Source organism: Lissotriton vulgaris, chromosome 12 (assembly GCF_964263255.1).
Source record: "Lissotriton vulgaris chromosome 12, aLisVul1.2, whole genome shotgun sequence".
Lineage (NCBI taxonomy): Eukaryota > Metazoa > Chordata > Amphibia > Caudata > Salamandridae > Lissotriton > Lissotriton vulgaris.
Window position 1 is genome coordinate 700410804 of NC_141700.1, and position 24647 is coordinate 700435450.

At 42.3% G+C, this 24647-nt stretch overlaps 1 protein-coding gene across 1 annotated transcript in view; it reads left to right on the forward strand.

The window, feature by feature from the left end:
• The first annotated feature begins 7414 nt into the window (after positions 1 to 7414).
• LOC147678033 (uncharacterized) overlaps positions 7415 to 24647 on the forward strand; it is a 238598-nt gene continuing 221365 nt past the window's right edge. Inside the window, exon 1 of the mRNA XM_086945606.1 lies at positions 7415 to 7529. Coding sequence (XP_086801732.1) covers positions 7415 to 7529 — 115 coding nt within the window. The remainder of the gene's footprint in view (positions 7530 to 24647) is intronic.

The window sequence follows — 24647 nt, forward strand, 5'->3', positions numbered from 1 at the left end:
CAGGATGAACCGGTCTGGTCGTTAAAAAACAAAGTAATATACTGGCTGTCCAACAGCAGACCTTTACCAACTTTTTTGGACAACAGAGTCACCACTGTGCGTAGAGTCCCCTAGCTAGGCACTGAGCCCAAAAACATTCAGGGTGATTGCGTCATAGTGAACTTCGCCGACCCTCATACAGTTGAGCATATCTGCTCCTGGGGAGACCACACATCTACTGAAGGGATAGCCACCCATGGTCTGTCATATTTCTACCCCCCGGCCCCACGACATAATGTCGGTCCCCCTTGGAGCTGGACAAGAGTGGAGAATTGGGATGGGAACAGAGACCGAGGCCACTGGGCAGGCTATGGATTTAGCAATCCAGCCCCGGGACACCTTACTAATTGGAGAGGCCCACCTCTATCCAACAGATATGAATGTCTGGATATGGTTGACCGACCATCAGTCCCCTTCACCAATGCCAAAGTTAGAAACAACACCCAAATTCAACCTATTTATATCCCCAGAGGAACTCTGTTGGCAGAAGCAATCCCGTCATTCCCTACTGGCTCTCATATCGAGCCTTTTACCCCTCTGACGGAATTACCCTTCTACCCGACAACCCCTCTGGATCAAGATCCTAGCCACGATCACCCATCCCTCCCTGAAGAGCCACATATGAGGCAACAACATAACACCTCAACCTCATGTGAATTACAACTCTCTTCTTCCACCCTTCTCCCATATACCCAGTCCCGTGAACCACCATCTCTTGCTTATACACAGAACTCTAATCCCACCCTACCATCAACTTGGGATCTTCCAGTCATTTACTGGAATGTAGCGGGCCTCAGATCCAAGATACACCTTCAGTCATGGACTGATGTGATTAATAAGCACATAATAGTCTGCCTCCAGGAAACCTGGGCTATTGACCCTATTCACATTCAGGGTTACAAAACTTTCCACATCTCCGCCAGTCCGTCCATCCATGGAAGACCCAAGGGTGGCTTAGCTATTTATCTCTCTAATAAAATTTCGTTTACGACCACAGAGGTACCCTTAGTGTCCCCAACTATTCAAATCCTAAAACTAGCCTCCGACAAAAGTTCCATCTATTATTTTATTAACATGTATAATAATTCCTCCCCCGCTGAGTGTGCAAAGTCATTGTTAGAAATCACTTTATGTCTGCATGAACAGAAAGCTAAGAATCCGTAGTTACAATGTTATGTTGTGTGGGGAGGGGATTTTAATGTTTATTTGTGTAGCAACTATAAAAAAGGTATCTGTGGGCTCCAAGATGAACATGATTCCCCCATCGCCCATTTTACCCACTCCAGCATTGGGACTACCTTGACCGACTGTCTTTTTTCATTAGAACTTGAGTTTGCGAACGAAACAGTGTGTCCCCCTGTCGAGTTCAAGCCGACCTTTCATGGTAGAGGTCTCTCCAACACCATTGACTACATTCTGTGTTCGCAAACCCTAAAGAATCGTTTAAAATACTACATAACTGGTACTGATCCCTCAAGCGACCACTACTCCAACAGTATTACCATTATACTTAATTCAGTTTCACCAAACCACAGCAAGTCCAGTCTTTTAACCCAGCAATCTCTGGCGATGGACAAAATCAATGGCTACACAGTAAAATGGTCAAAGATCAACCCCAATGAGGTTACCAAAAAGATCATCCAAAAAACCCTTCCCCTAGTAAACATCTGTTTAGAGGAGACCACATCTCCCCATATGATCCTCTCTAGTTTTGTTAATATCCTAAAAGCTATCCAGCAGGAGCTCACTCGCCAACATAAGAATGAAAGGAAGGGGTCCTTAGACTTAGAACAAAAACATTTTTTACAAATTCATTTCATTATATTAAAAATAACTGGATGGGTTGGTTTCTAATTAGTTTTTTAATTGTTCCCTAGGAATTTGCCCACCCACAACTTCATTGTCCTGATGAAGACCAGCTCGTAAGGAAAAGATTCCTACAGTCTATTTGGGTCGAAACGTAGACGACTACACACCCATCGACCAACTCCGGTCCCAATCTAGACACTTATCGCTTTAACAGAGCTAGGCCATTTTTGCCAGTTATAATTTGGACTCTTTATGAGCCTCATGGTGTGGCCTTTACTATAAGGGACCACTTGTAGTTATTTTTTCGGATTATGAATAAGATTTGTCACTGAATGACTCAGACCACGTCTATCCTATCCCCGACACTTCCCTCACTTCACCCCTCCCCGTTGTGAATTTGGGTACACACATGTTAATGAAATTTGTGATTGTAATATGAATCAAAAACCTATTTGAATAGGATGTATATGCAATGTTGAATTAAACCCTCTTTGCATTCAATAACTTTGTTTTTCTGAACTAATTTAATATAATGAAATGAATTTGTAAAACATTTTTTGTTCTAAGTCTAAGGACCCCTTCCTTTCATTCTAATTGTTACCCAGGTCCCCACTGACTTTATTGGGTCTAACCCTGTTTTTTCATAACACTCGCCAACATAAGGCACACGACAAGGACTCCCGGGGGTGGTTTGATACCCAATGCCGCAAAGCCCTTAGTGCGCTAAAAAGAGCACTTCACAGTCAAGATAGGGACGCGGCCTTAATAGCCTCATTAAGAAGGAATTATAAACTGGCCCAAAAAACCCGTAAACGGGAAATAAAAAACAATCTCTGGGCCCAACTGCATGAGAGCACAAGGAGTAAGGATAGCTCGCTATTTTGGCGAACAGTCAAGTCCCCCTTTCTAGCGGACGCTACAGCTGTTCGACACCTAGACGTGGCCGTATCTGCTGAAAAATGGGTGGCTCACTACTCACAGATCTTTGGGGGTTCCTCCTCTGCAACCTTGGCCTCCCAAATCGAGGAGGAGGTCCTTACCACGGATAATATCTATCCTATTGACCTCCACTTCGACCACGCGGAGGTCATTGCTGCACTGACTTCCTCGAAGACCGGGAAAGCTCCTGGTCCTGGTGGAGTTCCACTTGACATCTTTGTGAGTAACCTAGACTTATGGTCCCCAATTGTCACGCAAGTTATGTCTGCAGCTTCACAGGCCGGCCTAATTGACTCTTGGTCTTCATCTGTGCTTTTACCCATTTTTAAAAAGGGAGAACGCGATAACCCAGCCTGTTACAGACCCATCTCCCTCTTGGACTCTCTGGGTAAGGTCGCTGGGAGGCTAATCCTGGAGCGTCTCCAGGATTGGGCCAAAGAGAAGAAGATCATAACCGACCTCCAGTTTGGGTTTCAAGAGGGATTGGGCACTGTAGAACAGGCCCTTAATTTGACACTACTAATGGGTAAATATGCTAGGGCCAAAGGCGGAAATCTTTACCTGGTCTATGTGGACCTAAGTTCCGCATTTGACTGCGTAATCCACTCTAAATTGTGGGAGATTCTGAGCAACCTGGGAGTAGACCCTCCACTTCTGAAATTTCTTCGAGAGCTCTACACGGATGCTAAAGCATGTGTGAGGTACTGCATTAATGGAGAGCTATCGGAATCATTCAGCATTGCAAAAGGCGTTAGACAGGGGTGCGTCCTCGCTCCATTTTTATTTAATATCTATACAAATGGTCTGGAGCAAGCGATGCTGGTAGGCAACAAGGATCTCCCCTGCATAAACACCCGGCCAATCCCAGCACTACTGTATGCTGATGATTCCGTCATTCTAGCGAGAACCCTAAATCAGCTCCAACTCCAACTGGACAAGTATTGTCAATATATGCTTTCTCTTGGTTTAAAAGTAAACAAATCCAAGACTTTTGTTATGTATATTGGCAAGAAAGCTCAGAAACGCAAACCTCTCTATATTGACAATACCAGATTAGAAAACGCTAGGAAATACCCTTACTTGGGGATCCTCATCGACGATCAGATCTCCTGGAAACCTGCCATCATCAGTAAGAAAATGCAGTTCCAGCGCACAACAGCAGCGCTGACCTCTTTTTCCAGGAAGTTGGGCAAGCCCGCTCCCGCTGAGTTACTTAAAATCTACCAAGCCAAATGTTTGAGTGTGGCTACTTATGGAGCGGGCGTATGGGGCTATGCTCCTGCCGGAGAGCTTCAAGTAACTGAAAATGATTTCTTGAAATATGTATTAGCCCTCCCCCGAAGTGCTCCTAATTACGGTAGTCATATCGAGCTCTGTTTGGATTATCTAATTGACACCATTAGATACCAACCGATCCTCCTCTGGCACCGTATATGGACCAAAGAGCAATGACATCTTACCCGGTTGCTAATAACCGATTGCCTGTCACTGACCCACTGGAAAAAGATTCCTTGGTTACTTTATGTGTTTAACTTTCTGAATGATTTGAATTGTCCAGTTTTTTTCACTAACCCCCTCTTACTAATGGATATACCCAGAAAGACTTTGAAGAATCTATGTGTCACCCATTTAAGAGATCTTCGCATGTGCTCAGAAATCGGTAAACAATCAAATACCCAATTAATGGCGATTCAATCCTCCCCTGGCATTCAACCGTATCTGTCCTTTTATTTGTCAAATTACGATAGATATGTTTTAACAAGATTTCGTTTTGATTCTTTTTATCGTCTTGTCTCGTTCCCCGAGCCTTTAGACTGGACACGTGAATTAACTAGATGTCCCTGTGATAATTGTACTCCTCAGTCTACTTTGCACGTAATTTTATTCTGTAGTTTCCACGAGACCCCGCGTAAACGCTGGTTGGTCCCACTTCTCCGACAAACAGGACTGAGAAGATGCAGACCTGCTCTCTTGGCATTACAGTTTTTAGACACACCATTTGTTGCCAAATGTATAGCTTGCTACTTAAAGGCATGTCTGAAAATCCGATCTCAATTAGCGGTTTCTGCATTGTAAATTCTTATACGCATAACTTATATTCAACTGTCAATCAGGGTTTCATTGTATAGACGATTCCCTTTTAAAGACCAATTTAATGTTTTGCTTACGTATTAGTCAATATTGTACATATGAAAATTTTATAAATTTGTTCCAAATATTTTTCTATAATGTACTTTTATGATTGTAAAATCAATCGAAATAAAGTTTCTTTTGACTCTTGATTGGATGAGTTGCATCCTTCAACTGCTGAAGTCAGAACCTTGCATTGCACTGAATGGGGGAATACTTCATCGTGTTCAGTGTATACAATACAGTAAATTACAATACAATTTATAAAGCGCACAGCTGCCTCTGAAGAGGCGCAACATCGCTTACGGTTCAGAGTTGCACTAAAAGAAAAGATCCATACCGAAGTGTGGTGCATACTTGTCGAACAGGTATGTTTTCAAGAGTTTACGGACATCAGCTTCAGAGGGTGTGAGGCAAAGCATTAAAGTCAAAGAATTCCAGAGTTTACAGTTAAGTAGAAGGAGGCGCATCGCCCTATCCTTGCCTTACTGATCGTCGGGATATTTAACAGTTTTTGCCCATTGGAGTGAAGTGCTCTCACCTGATGATAGGGAAGCAGTCTTTTTCTCTGACAACCGAGCGACATATGCTCAAATGCTCTGTAGGCGAGTACTAGGGCTTTAAATTTGATGCTGTTTCTTACTAGCGCTGCTGAGGGGATGCGGGCTCCACGGGCCACCAGTTAAGGGTGTCAGGTTAGTGCAAAAATAAAAATCCCTCTTTAATCAGAGTGTATCTTAAGACAACTCACATTCATCCATTCTTCAACGGCCCTCAGACATCCCTTAAATGCCATCAATGCACCCAAGTCTCTCTCCAGGAATACAAGCATTAATTAGGAATCATCTGCATGACAGATGAACCTTATGCGCCATGCTAGCTTGGCCAAAGGAGCTATGTAATATTAAAAAACGTTGAGCTCAGTGCAGAGCCCTGAGGTATCGCACAATCAAGTGGTTTGGCTGTAGGCATGGGCGGAAAATCCGTTCCGCTCGCGGATTTTGCGGATTTTCGGGAAATCCGCAATCCGCGAGATTTGCGAATTTCCTGAAAAATCCGCAAATCCGCGAGCAGCGGATTTTGCTCGCACTGCTCGCACTGTTCGCGTGAGTTCGCGCCCCGCGAATAAGTGCGAAATTGCAGAAATACGATCTAAGCAAAACTGAAAGTAACTACTTACCAGGTTCAAAAGTTCAGGCACATCATTAGTAGCCATTTCCTGTAGTGCTTCCTGAGGGGCCCCTCCAGAGTTCAGTTGCCAGTTGCAACTATTGTGTGACCCTGCTCTGAACCTCAGAATAGTTACACATATGCCACAAAGGTCCTGAATTACAGCTAAGGGAGACAAGCAGGAGCCAGGCTGGAAGTTAAAATCCATTAATCAGCCCCTAATTCATTATTGTCAGTTGGGGCAGGGCAGGTGTTGTAACTAATTTTGCAACAATGAAAGCACTTAGCAAGTGCAAAAGATCACTAATCAGGGCGCACTAAGGAAGCAGGTGCCAGCTAAAAAAATATTCTGTGACACATTAATCAGCCCCAAATTAATTCAGGTCACTTGAGGCAGGGAAGGTGTGCTTTGCTTTGCCAAAAATAATGTACACTGGACAACCAGAGGGTGTGGTGATGAAACAGAGGGTGGCATGGGTGGGCCAGAGGGTGGCATGAGTAGTCAGAGAGTGGCAGTGGTGACAGAGAGTGGCAGTGATGAAGAAGAGTGTCCCAAACAGGTTGGACACGTAGAAACAACAAGTTCGCAAAACTTGCGACCCGACAGGTAAGTTCGCAAATTGCGAAATTGTAAAAACCCTCGCGAACTGGCAGAAACACGGGCGAACACAAAAAAAAAAAAAATCCGCAAATTCGCGGGAATTCGCGGATTTTGCGGATTGCGAGTTTGCAAATCCGCAAATTCGCGGATTGCCAATCCGCAAAATCCGCTCATGCCTATGGCTGTGGATGTGAAGGGAGGTAAGAAAACCCTTTGTGAGCGCTCCTCCAAATAAGACTTCAGCCAAGCCCAAATGGAGCCTTTGATACACGCTACCCATACTCTGTCCAAGCGGATGGAGTGGAAGACCATATCAAACACCGATGACAAATCAAGAAGGACAAACATGGTTACCAAGCCCTGAGGTAGAAAGTATGTCTCCGTGCTCCTCAACACACCTTTGCCCCTTCCCTTTACGCAGTACTAGGTCTTCCGAACACCTTTGCCACCTAAACCCCGTTGCACTGTCACTGCATCTGTATCAGCAGGTGGCCATTTTTTTGTTTTTAAACCAATCCAAGATGGCCACCCATACGTGCACATGCCTGACAACCATTTTGGAATTTTTGGTTAGCATAAAAACCTTCATCAATGGACACATGCATGTGTATGCATACACAACGAGTATCTTTGAATAATTGTTTCTTAAAATAAGAAGGCTGCTGCAAATTTGTACCTATGGGGCAACCTTGGAATGTTTTTGATTTTGAATAAAATTCAACAAAGATGGCTGCCATGTGCACAATGGTCACCTTTGAAGGAAAAACAGAAACATTCCAAGATTCCAAGATGGCCACTGAAACTGCGTACACATGCCCAGAGGCCATCGTGGCCCAAAAAAGTAAGTTGCTAAGTCAGTAACTGTCACATGTATGACCTAGACGTGTTGCTAATGCTTGTTTCTTGATTGGCACCATTCAAGCTGGCACACCCATACAAGCCGACCCTCCCTATTCAGGTGGGAGACTACCAATTTCAAAGCTAGTCTCCCGCCTCCCGATTCCTGGATGCAAAAGCCCGATTCCTCAGTGGGCTTCTGTTGACGGGTCCTGGTCTTGTGTGCCTCGGAGTATGTACTGCCAGGAACCTGCTCCTGCAGGGCAGTGCACAACATTTTTGTCACACTCTCTCTGCCAGCCACAGTGCCTTCTCCGTACTACTGACAGATCAGAAAAAAGTATATTTGCATTTCTGATATCTGATCCTCCAGCAGCATTCTTACAAGTCCCATGCATGACAATAGACCCCTTTCAGGCCTCAATAAAAGTCAATGAGAGAAACATTCTCCAGATAATGTTTTTTTTAATCTCCCATTTTTCTCTTCTAAAATGTTGGCATGTATGCACACCTCAGGTTGGATCGTCCAGGTCACTTAAGTACCACCTTGCAAGCTGGGTTGAAAAAGAAAGTGGGTAGAATATTTATTCCACCCAAAGAGGAAGGATCACTCTTAAAAGCACATATAACACAAAACATGTATATTTGCATCTAAGATACATTTTGTAATCCAAAAATACAACAGAAAATCACAGAAGATTCAAGAAGAATCAAATATGGCCATCCCAAGTTATGTATGTTGTGGAAACTCCATTCTTTATTTCTTTAATTCAGCATAAAAGCACAGACAAGGACACAGCCAACGGAATTTGTCCAGGACCTGGGGACTTCTTCGGGGCTGCTAATAACATCCAACATGCCTAAGAAACAACAAACTGTACATAGGGCCACTACAAATTGACCAACACCCTATAAATATCACGATGACCACTTTATGTACACTGTATACACAAAAAAAGAGACAAGTATATAATTTAAAAACAACATGGAGCAAGCCATTCAGACAAATAGACCACGTGTAAATATGTGAACTCTTTTCTGAGAAAAACCTCGGACTAAAATATTCCAGTCCAAGAGATGTACCTCAAACTACAACAATCCTGTTATTGGATACCCATTCGAATGAGATCATGTATCGTGATGCCCATTTGAGAATCGATTATTCGGCATGTAATTAATAATCCTAAATCCAGATCCACTTCCAATTTCTGATAATTCAAACAGAAGAGTGGTATGTATTAAAGAGACGAGACACAATCCCTATAAACGAATACAACCATGATTCAAGATGTGGCCAAGGTTTCCTATCATGATCAAGAGGGCTAAGTTTATGCTCACAATCACATGGCTGTCCCTAAAGGAAGGCTTACCATGAGTGACTGAAATTTATACTGTGCATTTCACAGTCACGGACCAATCCACGAGTCCACTCCTTCATTAATGAAGCCACTATCTTAAAAGAAAAAATAATAGTTGTGTAACTGTGTATACAGACACATGACACAAGCACTGTGATATGAGTGTAATCTCAAATGAGCCAGAACAATATAGGCCAGTCTGCTGATAGAGCCAATAGACACTTAGGACCTGAATACAAGTTTGGGGGTCCTGGAGTGGGCCACCACGTCAGCACCCCACTCCAGGTCCGCCAATCTTGACCGCCAGCCGGCCATGGGTAATCTTGTGGTCTGGCAGGGTGGTCCTTTGGCATTACCATGGCGGTGCCTATAAAAAAGGCACTGCAATGAGAATGCCAAAGCCCGTTCCTTTCAAATCCATTGCATGCAGGAAAGGGGGTGATTGCACACAGTGGGGCACAACATGTGCACCCTGCAGGCCCTGAGGCAACAGGAGGCCCCCTTTGATTCCTCAGTGCCACAGTTCTTATGGCACCCTCCACTGTGGTGGTAAGGAAACTTGCAATATGTTTAACTGTGCCGCAGCGGCACTTCCAAACATATTGCAGCCTCAAGACCCCCGCGGCAATGCCAGGGATTGCAGAGCCCCGGCAGTTGTGGAGGTCCCAAAATGTTCTGACCACTGTAGTTGTAATACGGCAGTTGGACCACTGATGCAGCAGTCCCTGACCTCTGGTGCAGTGGTCCCTGACCACCACTCACCTCCACCACTGGTGCGGCGGAAATCATAACCAGTCCCTTAGTCAGTGTCAATATTCCCAAAGGCACGGATACCAAAAATACATAATTAGACAGGAAACACCTTATTTGGGAAAAATCCGAATTCCCTAATACGCCTAGAAAGGTGGGGGCACTGGAGTGGAGTGCAGACGAAAATGAGAACATGCCATAACACCAAAGTGCTATTGTGAGAAGAAATCAACCTACAAATCCCAAAAGTAAAACGTGAAAACACCAATAAAATTCAACAAAAAAACAATCCGAGAAATTGAATTAGGCTCCCTGAACGGAAATGGCGGCCATGTTGAAGCAAGTTTGTAATGAGATTTCACAATCAGGGAAGTCCAATCAGGCTACTAGCCATCATCTATCCTGAGGTGTCTATTAATACCACCGTAATGCGCATCAATATGTTCCCACTCTGGGTCAAAGTATCCGGGTCAAGTTTAAACTAACTACTTACAAAAACGGATCCTCTTAAACAAACACGGCAGCCATTCTGAAGCAAACTTGAAGTAGTAGAACAATGCCAAGAATAAAAAATCTGGCTATAGTACCAACTACATATGCTATAAACAAGTGTGTGAAGTGTAACTTACCGCCCATTATTATGCTAAAGGATGACAGCTGTCTTTCAGGCACATGAAGCACTCGATCTAGGAATAAGGGTACCCTCTTTTGATCTAATCGTACTCCACAAAACTTTTGCGGGATCCACTCCTAAGCACGCCATATTCCGTGGTAAACATATACTACAAATGCCGGTAGAGTATTATATGAGAGCATAGAAATAAAGGACATATATGGAATGCTAATATTCCACCATTTTTCTCCTCCTAGTGAAACTTGTCGTTATGTAACCGTTCTATATATGGCAATAGTTGAAATGAAACCTTAGAAAATGCTAACACTCGTGTCCTTTATTTAAACCAAATTCCACCGTTCTGAGCCAAACGATCCATTTGGCCTCTCATTGCCTCAATGTGCGTTCCCTATTGCCGCCTCATGTACCAGCTCTCACAAAATCGACCCCATGGAATTTAGAAGGCCAATCTGTGTCTCTATGGCACTCATGTGAAGACAAGGGATAAGCAGCATCTCTATTTTGGCTGGCCCTCACATGTTCAGCTATTCTGATTCTAAGCTCCCTAGTAGTGCTACCTACATACTCCTTCTTACAAGTGCAGACAATAGCATAGGCAACAAAAGTAGTCCAGCAATTCATGAGTGTGTTGATCTTATATTCTTGACCTGTATTATACTAAAAGGTCATAGTTCTGCTCATGCCAAAACGGCACATTGTATTGGTGTAAAAACTCTTAGGTTGCCATAGTAACTATAGTAGCCATAGTAGCCGTTGGGGAGAGCAGTTGGCCTAGCGGCTAGGGCGGTCAACCTTGAAAAAACGCAAAATGGGATGTATTAGGAAAATCGCACCGCAAAATGAAGGAATCGCAAAATTTGCGATTCCTTAATTTTGCGTAAGCATTTAAGGAATCGCAAATTGCGATTCCTTAAATGCTATGCAACAAGTACTCAAGTTTTGTGATTTCTCCTTAAGAAATTGCAAATTACCACCAACTTCAAGTTGATGGTAATTTGCAATTTCTTTCACAAATGCACTTTTTGGCATTTGTGAAGGTGCCATGTGGCGCAAGGGCATGTATGTGCGCCATATGCGCACACATGTTCATTTCAGGGGTGCATCAGGGTGTCCTTATGACACCCTTGCACCCTTGAAATTATTCTCAATTTGCGATTCTCAATTTGCGATTCTCAAATTGCGAATCGCAAATTGAGAATGACTTCCCATTCATTCCTTTGGGCCTCCTGGCCCATATAAATGAATGGTAAAGTATTCCTTAATTGTGATTTCGCAATTTGCTAATCGCAGTTAAGGAATACTAAGAAAACGCAAAAAAATTGCGATTTTTTACATACAACCCTTTTTGCAATTCTCAAATAGCGATTCTAAAAAAATTGCTATTTGAGAATCACAAATAGGGATTTTCATACATATGCCCCTTAATCTCCCTGTGCCCTTCAAAAATGAATGTCTCCTCATGTAATGCAACTGGTGCTACGTAAAGCGCTCTGATACCCGAATCGGGTCAAGTTCGCGCTATATAAAACTCTGCAAAATAAAATAAAAAAACAGTTACTAGTACTCTCCTTCTTTGTTGGGGGCGAGTAACTCCTACTAACAGTGTCTCTAATGGTGCATCCTCTTTATTATTATTTATTCCAGCCTGAGATATTGGGACTGGCAAGATGTATATAAAACCAACCATGGACGGCATGACTATCCTCATTTATTTGATGGTATATTATGTGAGAAACAGGTGTATTCTACACATACTCTCTCCATCTCAGTGAGAGGAGGTAGGCCTGGTTCCTTTATAAAACTTGATCAATTATACTTTAACTGTAGGCAATATAAAGGCTTGACTTATGGTTCCCTTGGCCTTGAAACCTATGCCACACAGTCATTAAATCTGAAATAAAACAAGCTTCAACAGTAATTGCTCTTCTGTCGTGTATTTTATAATGATATATCCTGGTGAACAATTTATTGCATTGGACTATAATTCTTATAAACGACTTCCTGCCTGTAAGATAGTGTGTTTTACAGCACATCTAGATATTTACATAGCTACTGTGTGATAGTCCCTTCGTTCTGCTGAAAAATCTATCTGCCAGGGTTTCCTTATTCTCTTAGTCCTTCTAATCTATTTCTAATACTCGCTGTGCTAATCTTAGCCCCTCCTAATTTACTCCCTGCGATTCTTGAAAAATCAATATTCCCTATCTGCTCGAAGATGATAGCTTCTATGGTCTGTTTTTGGTTTTGTTTGCGTATGCTGATGTTATGTGGGCTGGATCTGTGTCAAGCACCGCATTTATGTGGTTACTGTGCAGAGTGACAGACACATTTTTGGGTGCACTGGTGCTTTATAAAAAACTAAAATACATATCTATGTCAGCTAGCTTGTTGTCATTCTCTACTTCATGGCACCTGGGTTTTTCAGGCCCTGAGGGTTCTTGGGCACTTATATTCTGCCTTGATATTGACAATGAGCAGCTATACCTGGCGACTTTATGGACCAGGAGCGGTGTAATCCCTATATGGATTTTTGTGGTCACCACTGGACCTGTGTATATCTAATACATTAAAACGAGAAATTCAGTTTTGGCAAGTAGAACCCATTTAGTCCTACAATAATGGCAGACAGAGAAAGACTCGACTTTAAAGGGTTATTTTCAGACTATAAATCGTAGAGAAATCAAGTAACATAGCCCAATTCGGTCAGGTAATAATCAGCATGCACACCTCAATTAGAATTCAGAGCCAATCAAAAGACTCAGTAAAGTTCAGATCAGAAAAGTATAAAGTATGAGATGGGAGAGTAATGCGGCATGTTTTCGCCTCCTTAAATCAGCGGAAAGGGGACGCTTTTTTTACACCAAGTAAGTACATGAGTACACTTTTATAGGGCTCTGAACAAAGGATTTCATATATTAGCATTTGCATAAGTGAAAGTAGTTCTCACAGAATAAACCAATCAGCGAGAAGCATAGTAAAAAAAAGTTGCAAGGAACTACTATTAGAAAATATCTCCTAATTCTACAACATGGAGCTTCTCGCCAACACCTCCTGCACTGAACAAATATTGTTACAAATCTATGAAATTCTGCTAAAGCAGCCTGGCAAGGCCTTTTGAATAAGAATAACTCTATTGAGAGCAGCATGTGAAGGTCGTCTTCCTTCTTGTGAAACACGTTCAAACATTGTTCTTCTGGACACAAGTTTATCCCACGTGGTACCAAACACTGGCAGCAACGTCACCACCAAGATGGAGTATGAGGCCTACAATCACTATGTAAGCTAGAGTTCTAGTTTTATTAGTGGAAATATTTATTTTCAGGAAAGCAGCATTATCGACGTGATTAAGAAGGTAACTAAAATAGACGGATAGTGTGCTTTCTTAAAAACATTTGACCAAATAAACTTTTGTTTTTTTTCTAGGCACACCAAAACCACTTTTTGAATTGTTCATAACAGCCAGCGCGTTTTTTTTATCCTGAGACTATGACCCCACGAGCCTGAAAAACACCAACAATAACAAGCACTGACAAAAGTCAGTAGGTCTCACCTATGCAAGAGCCACTGGTATTGGTAATGTGTTTTAGCCATGTTTTACACCAGTGTGGCTGCTGTTCAGAATGGCTAAAAGTTATTGGTGTTGAGTGGGGTGGGGTAGATTGAGGTAGAGTGGAATGGGGTGGAGTGGGGTGGATTGCCATAGAGTGGAGTGGGGGTAGAGTGGGGTAGAATGGATTGGGGTATATTGGGGTGGGGTCGAGTGGAGTATGTTGGAGTTGGGGGTAGAATGAATTAGGGTGGAATGGGGTAGATCAGAGTGGAGTGCAGTAGATTGGAGTGGGGTAGATTGAATTGGGGGAGATTGGAGTGGAGTGCGGTAGATTGGAGTGGAGTAGATTTGAGCTGATTAGAATGGGTAGATTGGAGTGGGTAGATAGTAGTAGGGTACATTGGGGCAGACTAGGGTAGAGTGGAGTGGGGTAGATTGGGGAAGATTGAGTGGGATTGGATTAGATTAAGTTAGACTGGAGTGTAGTGGGTTAGACTGGAGTGGAGTGGGGTACAATAGAGTGACGTAGATTAGGTGGGTTACAGAAGGGTAGAATGGAATAGTGTGGGAGTAGATTGGGGCAATTTGGAGTGAACTAGATTCGGGTAGATTAAAGTGGAGGGTATTAGGGTAGACTGGAGTAGTGTGGGGTAGATTAGTATGGGGTAGGGTAGATTGGAACGGGGTAGATTGGAGTGGAGTAGATTGAGATAGGAGTGGGATAGATTGGAGCGGAGAGGAGTGGATTACAGTGGGATAGATTGTGTGGATTAGAATAGATTGAAATGAAGTGGAGTAGTGTGGAGTGGGATCAATTGGAGTGCGATGAATTGGGGTGGAGTGGAGTGGGGTAGATTGTGGTAAACTGGAGAGGAATAGGGTAGATTGGAGTGGATTAGGTTGGAGTGGAGTTGAATAGAGTGGTGTGGGGTAGATTGGGATTATAGTAGGGTAGAATGAAATGGAGCAGGGGTAGATTAAACTGGAGAGGAGTGGGGTAGAAGGGATGGGGTAGGGTAGATTTGAATGGAGTGGAGTGGGATAGATTGGGGCAGTGTGGGAAAGATTAAGGTTAAGTGGTATGGGTTGGAGTTGTGTAGATCAGAGTGGGGTGGAGTGGGTTAGATTGAAGTGAAGTAGTGCAGACTGGAGTGGGGTGGGGTAGATTAGAGTGAAAAGGGGTAGATTGGAGTTGGATACATTGGGGTAGGTTTGAGTGGGGTAGATTGGGGGAAAGTCTCCACTTAGATTGGAGTGGAGTGATGTAGACTGGAGTGGAGAAAAGGTGATTGAGTGGGTTAGATTAGGGTGGAGTTGGGTAGATTAGAGTTTGATATATTGTGTGGATTATGGTGGGTAGATTGGAGTGAATTGATGTAGACTGGAGGGAGATAGATATGAGTAAGACAGTTTGAAGTAGGGTAGATTGGAGTGAGTGGAGTTGGGTAGATTGGGGCAGATTGTAGTGGGGTAGATTATGTGGGGTAGATTAAGATGGGTGGGGTAGATTCGAGTGGGTTAGATTGATTTTGGATGGGATAGGAGTGGTGTAGATTGGAGTGGGTGGATTGGATGGAGTAGATTGGAGTAAGGTAGGGTAGACTGGAGTGGGGTAGAGTAGTTTGGAGTGGGATGAAGTAGGTTGGAATAGACTGGAGTGGGGTAGAGGTGTGTGGCATGTGGCAGTTTGAAGTGAAGTGGAGTAGGGCAGATAGGGTAGAATAGAATGGAGTGTGGTAGATTGGGGTAGAGTGGGGTAGCTGGGTTGGATTGGAGTGCGTGGAGTTAGGTAGAGTGGAGTAGGGTAGATTAGAGTGGAGGGAGGTTGGATAGATTGGAGTGGAGTCGAGATAGGAGTGAAGTGTGATTGTTTGGGGATGAGTGGAGTGGAGTGGGGTAGGTGTTGTGGAGTGGAGGGGCATAAAATGGAGTGAATGGTGTAGACTGGAATGCCATGGAGCAGATGCTCTTGGAGTGCAGGCGGTAGTATGGAGTGGCATGTCGCAGAATGGAGTGAAAGGGCATAAAGTGGAGTGGCGTAGTGTGGAGTATGCATGATGTGGTAGCGCACTGCCATTACAGACAACACATTTTCAATTTAAATCACCATTACATCTGCACCGAAATATGATTTTACTGCACATAAACAATAATGTGTGCAAATGACATCGCCTAATTTATTGATGTGTTTTGATCGAATTCAAATTACAAAAAAAATTGCTTAATTTGTACTAATTCTGAAATATTCTGAAACATCAGCACAGTTCATTTTTTGTTGTGTGCTATAAAAAAACATACAACACCCTTTCTTCTTAGATGGGTACTTAGTAGGATTGTCACATAAATTCTCTCACTTCAAAATCAGAGAAATAAAAATAAACAGGAGGCTCCCTGGAAGAGAGAGCCTGACATTTGACCTCTGTGTTTGAATGCACAGTAAATGTGACAAGATAAGAAGATTTTAAGGTCTGTTTCCATAAAGCAAGTTTGTGAAAGACTACAGTAAACAAGGTTTGGACAAAGGGTGGGACGAACTCAAGCTGGACAGCCTAAAGCAAATAAAGCCAGCAAATAGAATTCTCGAAATTGTGATATATAAACCACAAAGCCAATGGTAAGCAATGGGTGGAATACATTCCTAGGTCAATTTTTTGAGAGTTCCCAAGATATCTTTAGCAAACCAGACAGTTGCACTGTCTGGTAGGCTACGATCTAAAAAGCAAAGTGCAACTAGGACAGGGGTATGAGTGAGAAGAAATATGAATGAATAAGTTTGAAACCACAACCAAATCACAGGCTAAATTGAATGCTGTTGTCCATAGCTCGAAAAGCATGCACAGTAGAAAAGCCATTTAGTGAAGGTATGATCCTAAAAAAATATTAAGAGGAACATAATTGGAAATGCAGGTATTGAGGAGCAGGCTCAAATAAAAGTTGTTTATTGAATTGTAAAACTCTATAAAACCAGTGCCATTGTTATCCTTAGCACTGATCAAGAAGGTGAAATATTTTAGTACAGGCAAGGGGCAAACTGCTACTTAACAAATTGACACTTGTAGTCACGGCAGATTAGAGCGGGCTTGTGCTCTTATATGTGGTAAGGAAGTGTTAGCAACAAAAGCATCTTCCAAGTGGCCCCAAAGTTTGTCAATTGTGGTCTCGGTACTTGATTGCTAAATAAAGTCTCCCGTAACTACCAATACCGTATTAAGAACTGCAGAGATGGCGCCGATCGCATCAACAAGAGTGAGTATGTTACATGCTAGATATATCTAACAGTCTGAGTCAGGTGCCATGTTGGAGAAAAATTGCAAAGTGCCTAATCATGACAAAATTGAAAGACTGGGGTTATAAGTAAAAACTTAAGTTAAACAACTGTGCAGTCTGGGTCTTAATTTACTGTCTCAGTAGGAGCAATCATGTGTGTGTGTAATTAGTGAATATCCATGAGATAATTAGAACAGTGAACCTTCCGAATAGGTTAGCATATAAAGAATAATGAACAAAAACACAGAACAACAGCAATGAATAAATAAATAAACCTTGAGGATGATTTATGAAGCGCTAACAGCTTCCCTAAGGTGCAACTCGGCATTGCCTGAACTAAAGTATATTGACCAGCCCAACAGATTAAAGTCTGGAAAACAACCATGTTTTCAGGTGCTTTCTAAAGTGACTCTCTTGTTTAATAACTTTTTTGCAAAAAAAAAAAAAAACAACCAAAAAAGCAAAGGACCAATCCAGCAAGCCTGACTCTGGGAATATTGAAAAGATTTGCATTTAAGGATCTCAGGTTTCTAGTTGGAATATGATGTCGAAATCTATCTGTAAGTGATTTTGACCTATATTATGAAATGTGATGTGGGCCAGAACTAGCGATAGAAGAATTTGATTGTGTACTGGCACCAGTGAAGATGTTTTAGATGGTGAGGAATCGAAGACTGACAGGGTATTTTAAGAACCATACATCAGAAGATTAGCCACAAGTACAAAAGAAGTAAAATTATATTCGCTTTGGAAAAAATAGAGCACGCACGAGACCCACGTCTGAGGAATATATGATTGTCTGAATTCGGGGTTATATAAATCATAAGTGTAATAGTATTGGTTCAGATCTGTGCAAATGATCTTGTATAATTGACAGGGAGTGCAGGGGTAACTGCCATGGTTGGTGGCTGAGCATAAAATCCAGTTTTATAATAGCACTGGGGTTAATTCTGAATACTGATTGAGACCTAGTTTAACAGCATGTGTTTTGATGCTTCTAAGATCTCCATCTTTCTTAGGGGTTGATTACGATGTCGGGTGGAGTTTCCTCCGCCCAACATTGTCTCGGTCATGGGACCGAACGACACAAGGGCGGCGGTTCCGACCGACTAGCATTCCTATACTTTACAAAGGGAGCATGTAATCCGGCCGTAAACCAGCCGGAATTCATGCTCCCATTGTAAAAAAGGAGGTGCAGTTTATCCCTGCCATGCCCCATCCATAGGTGCCCCCTCGGCCTCCAACCAGAGACCGTGCACCCAAGGGGGCCGTGCTGGGGGCCCCCAAAGTCGAGTTCCGACAGCCTTTCTGTGTGGGAAAGGCCGGCACGGAAAGGCTGCTGAAACCTGACATCGTAATCCCAAGGGGAGAAAGAGCCACCCTTTGGATTACTGGCTACATTCCGACTGGCGGTCGGGCTCTCCAGGCCCGTCAGAAGCTAGTCAGAATGACCGTTCGGATTCCTTTCTGACCGACCCCATTGTAATTAGATGGTCGCTAAGGAATCCTACTAGCATATTATGATGATGGAGTTGGAAAGGTTCCAATCAACGGTCAGAGCCTTTTCCTACTGCATCGTAATCGGCCCCTAAGTCTTTGGTTATGATTCCCTCAACATGTTTCCAGTTGTTTACATTCAATACCCCCCAGTCTCCTTCTTTACGAGAAGCTGGCTACCTTTTTTCGGGAAATGGTTGAAAAAATCTTCTCTCCCTTAGATAATCAAATAAAAGCTTTGCTGGAACTCCCCACTAATAGAGGGGAATCAGATAACGGCTTAGAAAAACTGCTATTTTTTCCCAAAATCAGTGAGGCAGAGGTCACGAGTCGACTCCAGAAGATAAAATCTGGCTCCCCTCACGATCCCTGCCCGGCTTCTATCACCAAACTAGCACCAGACTCTGTTGCCGCTGGACTCACCCCCCTCCTCAATCTCGTGCTGGATAGAGGGGAATTCCCAGCAAAGTGGAAACATGCCTCCATTTTACCCCTCCTAAAAAAAACAATTTGGACATAGCCGATTTAAATAATTATCGGCCTATCGCAAGACTGCCCCTTCCAGCCAAAATCATTGAAGGCTTCCTAAACACCCAGTTAAGCAACTATCTGCGAACAGGAGAACAGCTAGACTCTTGCCAACATGGTTTCCGTGCAGAACACAGCACGGAATCCGCTTTAATTAAATCAGTGGAATATTAGAAAGGTGTTGGACGGAGGAGGAAGAGCTGCCCTGATCCTGCTGGATCTTTTCGCCGCCTTCGACACGGTCCATCACAAATTGTTGGTGGACCGGTTGAGGGCTTGCGGAGTTCAAGGTAAGGCGCTGAAGAGCTTAAAGGCCTTCCTATCCAACAGGACTCAGGTGGTGGCACTGGGGGACTTCGAATCAAGCCCCTTTTTTCGTTTCCCTGCGGAGTACCCCAGGGCTCCTCCTTGAGTCCTACTCTTTTTAATGTCTACGTTTCCACGCTAGCCCCGATAATTCGAACCTTCGGATTCAACCTCACAGCCTACGTGGACGATACGCAGATAGTGGTGTCCCTGATGCCGGGGGACACAGACAACACCGCGGACAGGTTCAAAAGCTGCATGCGTGAAGTAGGTACTTGGATGGCCCAAAACTGTCTTAAATTAAATTCTTCAAAGACAGAGGTGTTGCTCTTTGGCTCCAAAGATAATTTCTGGTCCCCGAGATGGTGGCCCGAAGAAATGGGAACCCTGCCCGTCCCTGTGACGAAAGTGAAAAATCTTGGCATCCTGGTGGATGATCTATCGTCTTTTAAACCTTAGATTAATGCCCTGGTATCATCCACCCATTTTGTTCTCAAAACAATCAGGAAAGTGCTACCATTTTTGGAGCAAGAACATAGGAAAACAGTGGTCACCGGTCTAGTGTTATCTCGGCTGGACTACTGTAACAGCCTCATGCTGAATGCCCAATCCAGCATACTTAACAAACTACAAACACTACAGAATGCAGCCGCACGTCTGATAACAGATACACCCAAGTTTGCATCTGTGGCACAGGACCTGGCAAAACTTCACTGGTTGCCAGTGCGGAAACTAATCACCTTTAAATCACTTTGTGTGGTCTTCAAAGCGCTTCATGATATGGGCCCCAAATGCATGAAGGAATTATTCTTTTGGTATAAACCGGCAAGATCTCTCAGATCTGGTCAGCAGGCATTGGTATCAGTCCCTAGAGTCAAGAGAGCTAGATTGGGTGGTAGGAGCTTTTCTTTAGGAGCAGCAGTAGCCTGGAATGAGCTTCCCCTCCACATCAGACAACTGCCCGATCTTCTATCCTTTAGAAAGGCATTGAAGTCCTGGCTCTTTACCCATTAAATCACCTTCCCACACACACCAGTTTTAAATCTGCTAGCGCCAGGACACCTCCGGGTAACAGAGCGCTCTACAAATGTAAAAAAGAAATAAATAAATAGTGGCATCTATATTGTTCTGTTGTTGGGTGTGAACTATCCTTCCGCCCACTGGCTCTCAGATATTCCTTTCAAAAAGATTTCTGATTTAGTTTCGTGCTTCCAATGTAGTACTTCCTGCAATGGCAATACCGAATATACTCAATGTGGGTACCAGCACAGTTATCAGATATTTTATGAATGAATGGTGAATGGCAGTCTCCGTGTATGATTTCTGATTTAGGAGGCTAGAATGATGCACAATGTTACATGAGGGTCAGAGGTCAGCTTATTTTAACATGCGGTGTCGTACAGCTATATATAGACCTATTCATGGGTAATTCCATTTTTTGTCAAAGATTTTTAAGAGCTTCTTTTATAAAAGGGTGATGTTCTTAGGGTAAATGTTATATTTATATGTTATGTTGTTTATCACTTTATCATTACCAACATGTTTCACTGATTAGAATGTTGCATCCTTATGATGCCTTAGAAGGTTCTAAGGTGATGTCATGCTTGTGGCATCAGGGAGCAGTTAGTCCAGCTGTGTCTGGCATGAAGCTGTTCAGGTCTTCCTTTGAAGAATAAATCTACTTGGAAATATCATCAGATCCACTTGGTCTATTTATCATAACAGTAAAACAAATTTCTCCTCTGATATGCTATGTTAAAATCACATTGATCTGATTTAACTTGGTGTACATAGCAGCCTGTTGTGTTGCCTGGTGGCAACATTGAAATAATTTTAGATTTATTCTTGAAATTCGTACCTGGAAGTATTTAAGGGTCAAGAACAAGACAAACCAGTATCTTCAATTGTGTTATGTATTGTAGTGAGTGCTTTAAGAGTATGGACAACCTACACTTCTTGAATACTTAACACTCTTTAATTAGTTTGGAGTATGCTGCGGGAGGGACATGATGGTCAAAAAGTGTCTTGAGTTGCAGTTTGCATAGAAATTTAAAAGGGGCACATTTTATATGATCCAAACCGCAGCAACTGGTAGGATTATAAGATAGTATTTGATTAAAACTCTTTTGACTACATACGGGTATATTGTATGAGACTGTGTAAGAGTACAATCTGATAAACTGAATATTCTGCTTCTTGACTTGTTCCTCCTGTGCCATTCTTTTTGCTATTGTCATCACCTCAGTTGCAGGAGTGTATTTTCATTCTTGTCTCACCTTGCTTCTCTTTGCCTTGGTCTTGTATGTTGAGGACTTTGGGATATTGCTGATTGTTTGGTGCTTAGCTAATAGTGTGCTTTTCTAAAAACAATTGGGTTTACATTTGCGGTTATGTTGCTGATTCTTTATCTGGTGAGGAATCACTTACTGAGAAATATTCTGCTATAGTTGGCGTTGCACTGGTTTTCATGTTAACAAAAGTCTCGGCAAAGTTGTAAATATGTTTCATTGAGTCTATCTCATCTCTTTTAAATGTCTTTTGTTATGTAAGATGTCTTCCTCAAATTCAAAAATTATGTTGCCAAATATTTCAAAACTGTGCTTTGCAAATTTACACTAATTATTATCTTCAATTAGTCATGAATGCAATCACTCTTTACACGAAATGTGATGAGGACTTTTTCAACTGCAGCAATACATTATGTACTCTGCAATATGACTACAAAATTGTTGCATAATGAGGGCGTTGATCATTCCTGTTATTCTTGGTCAACATGTGTCAGCAGCCACAAAGCAAGAGCACCAACTGGGGTCAGTGACTTTTTTTTTTAGTACCAGGATTCTTATGGACATATCCATAGTTGAACAAATTGTTATGAAGACTTAACCTGTCCTGTGGTGGTTAAAGTGTATACCACTGACACCATTATTGGATAAAAAATCTACTAGACCAGTTTTTGGACCAGTGGACAGGTATTAAACCCTACGCTAAGTAAGCGAGAACAAAATGAATGCCAACGCCAGTGTAGTCCAATTAGGATATACTGCTGGAAGACAGTGGCCATGGAATGACCAAGAAGCACAGCTATCAGCTTATGAATGATATGTGTCTACCATCAGGTAATTTTATTAACTTTTTGGATCCCATCTCAGTCAATGTCCGTTCTGAAGTCACCCATTGTTCCCAGACCTACCTTATCTGATTCTCCACTGAAACTAAGGTTTTTGTTAGTAACATATCCAGAATCTGCTTTGTTTGCAGATCGCTTTCTGATATCTCTTGCAACTATCACATATGCATCCAATAAAGAGTCATTCCCTTGTCTCTTCCCTGAGCTCTACCACAGTGGCTCCATTAACAATACCTTTCTTTTAATGCCAGGTCCTTCATTCCTCTGAGTGACATAAGGGTCATTGTCCATCTGTGGTCCTCTGCCAAATTGATTTACATTATCGCCCAATCTCATCTAATTGCACTTGTTGTTCCCTAAAGTCTGTGATTGGTTATGACCCGTTATATCATATACAAAATGTATCTCAATGAGGAGAACCCATTGGCATTGGCACTTAAATCACCTGGAAAAACTTTAGATCTGCCTTAATTTTCCTATTGTGCGATAACCTTCCTATTTATGATTTACTAAAAGTCTGCAGATATGTTTGCTCAAACATCCCTGGTTCACTCCAGTTGGACATGCATCCTTGGCATGGTTTGCTCCAAACCTTTTGCCTTCCATTCTCCTTTTTTTGCTAAATTATTTTATAGCTGGCTTTAGGACTCTGCACACTTTACCACTGCTAAATAGTGCTAAAGAGCTTGTGCTCTCGACGGAAAACATGATAGAATTGGTGTACACCCAATATTCACATTCAATTTACTTGTAAGTCCCTAGGAATGTTGTACCACATGTACCCAGGGCTTGGAAATTCTATGCTACTGGTGGCCGTGCGTGAGTAAGGCAGGGGAAACCCAATTTACCCTTGTAGTTCGGCACTAAATGGTTAAGGCCAAGAGGTGCTACAAGGGACTTGATTCTATGGAAAAATGAACTAAGTTAGGAGTCATGCTAGATTATCGCACTCCAGTGTATCAACAAGATATCACGTAGGAAAATCAAAAACAGAATCAATCATAGGAGGGAGAAAAGGACACACGGAGAGAATAAAAATTGTATTCAATTTTTTTTATCTATTTAGTAATGTAGCTTCAAATCAAAGTATGGGGAGAAATGTACAGAAAAAATGAATTCTAGCAAGAAAAGTTATGAACAGAGGTATAAATGACATCAAAACATCAGTTCACAACTAAACATCAACTCCTGACAGTTGTAACAGACAACCAGATTCATTCATTAACAATGGTTGTTTGCTTGTGCCAACGCAACGTTGCTGGAGATGATGGAAATGTCGACGTTTCGGTCTAATATGCTGTCGTCATGAAGACCATCTTCAGGACCAAACAATACATTGCTGGAAAAACTCCTGAAAATTCACAATGAAGAACTTCTCTTTGAATTGAGACGTAAAGGCCGTTGATCCCGGAAAATGGATCTGAATTTCGGCGTGTTAGTTAAAGCTTAATAGTACAACGCTATCCGAAAATTGTCCAAAGCAGAGTGCAACCGTAGGGAATTAGATTCAGTTGATTCTGCATACACCATCAGGTGAACCGGGTAAAGGCAAAGCCAAGCTAGCTTTCAGATCAATTTTCCAGGATAAACGGCCTTTACTTCTCAATTCAAAGAGAAGTTCTTCATTGTGAATTTTCAGGGTTTTTTTCCAGCAATGTATTGTTTGGTCCTGAAGATGGTCTTCATGACGACAGCATATTAGACCGAAACGTCGACATTTCCATCATCTCCAGCAACGTTGCGTTGGCACAAGCAAACAACCATTGTTAATTAATGAATCTGGTTGTCTGTTACAACTGTCAGGAGTTGATGTTTAGTTGTGAACTGATGTTTTGATATCATTTATACCTCTGTTCATAACTTTTCTTGCTAGAATTCATTTTTTCTGTACATGTCTCCCCATACTTTGATTTGAAGCTACATTACTAAATATATAAAAAAAATTGAATACAATATTTATTCTTTCCGTGTGTCCTTTTCTCCTTCCTATGATTGATTCTGTTTTTGATTTTCCTACGTGATATCTTGTTGATACACTGGAGTGCGATAATCTAGTACGACTCCTACCTTAGTTAAGTTTTCCATAGAATCAAGTCCCTTGT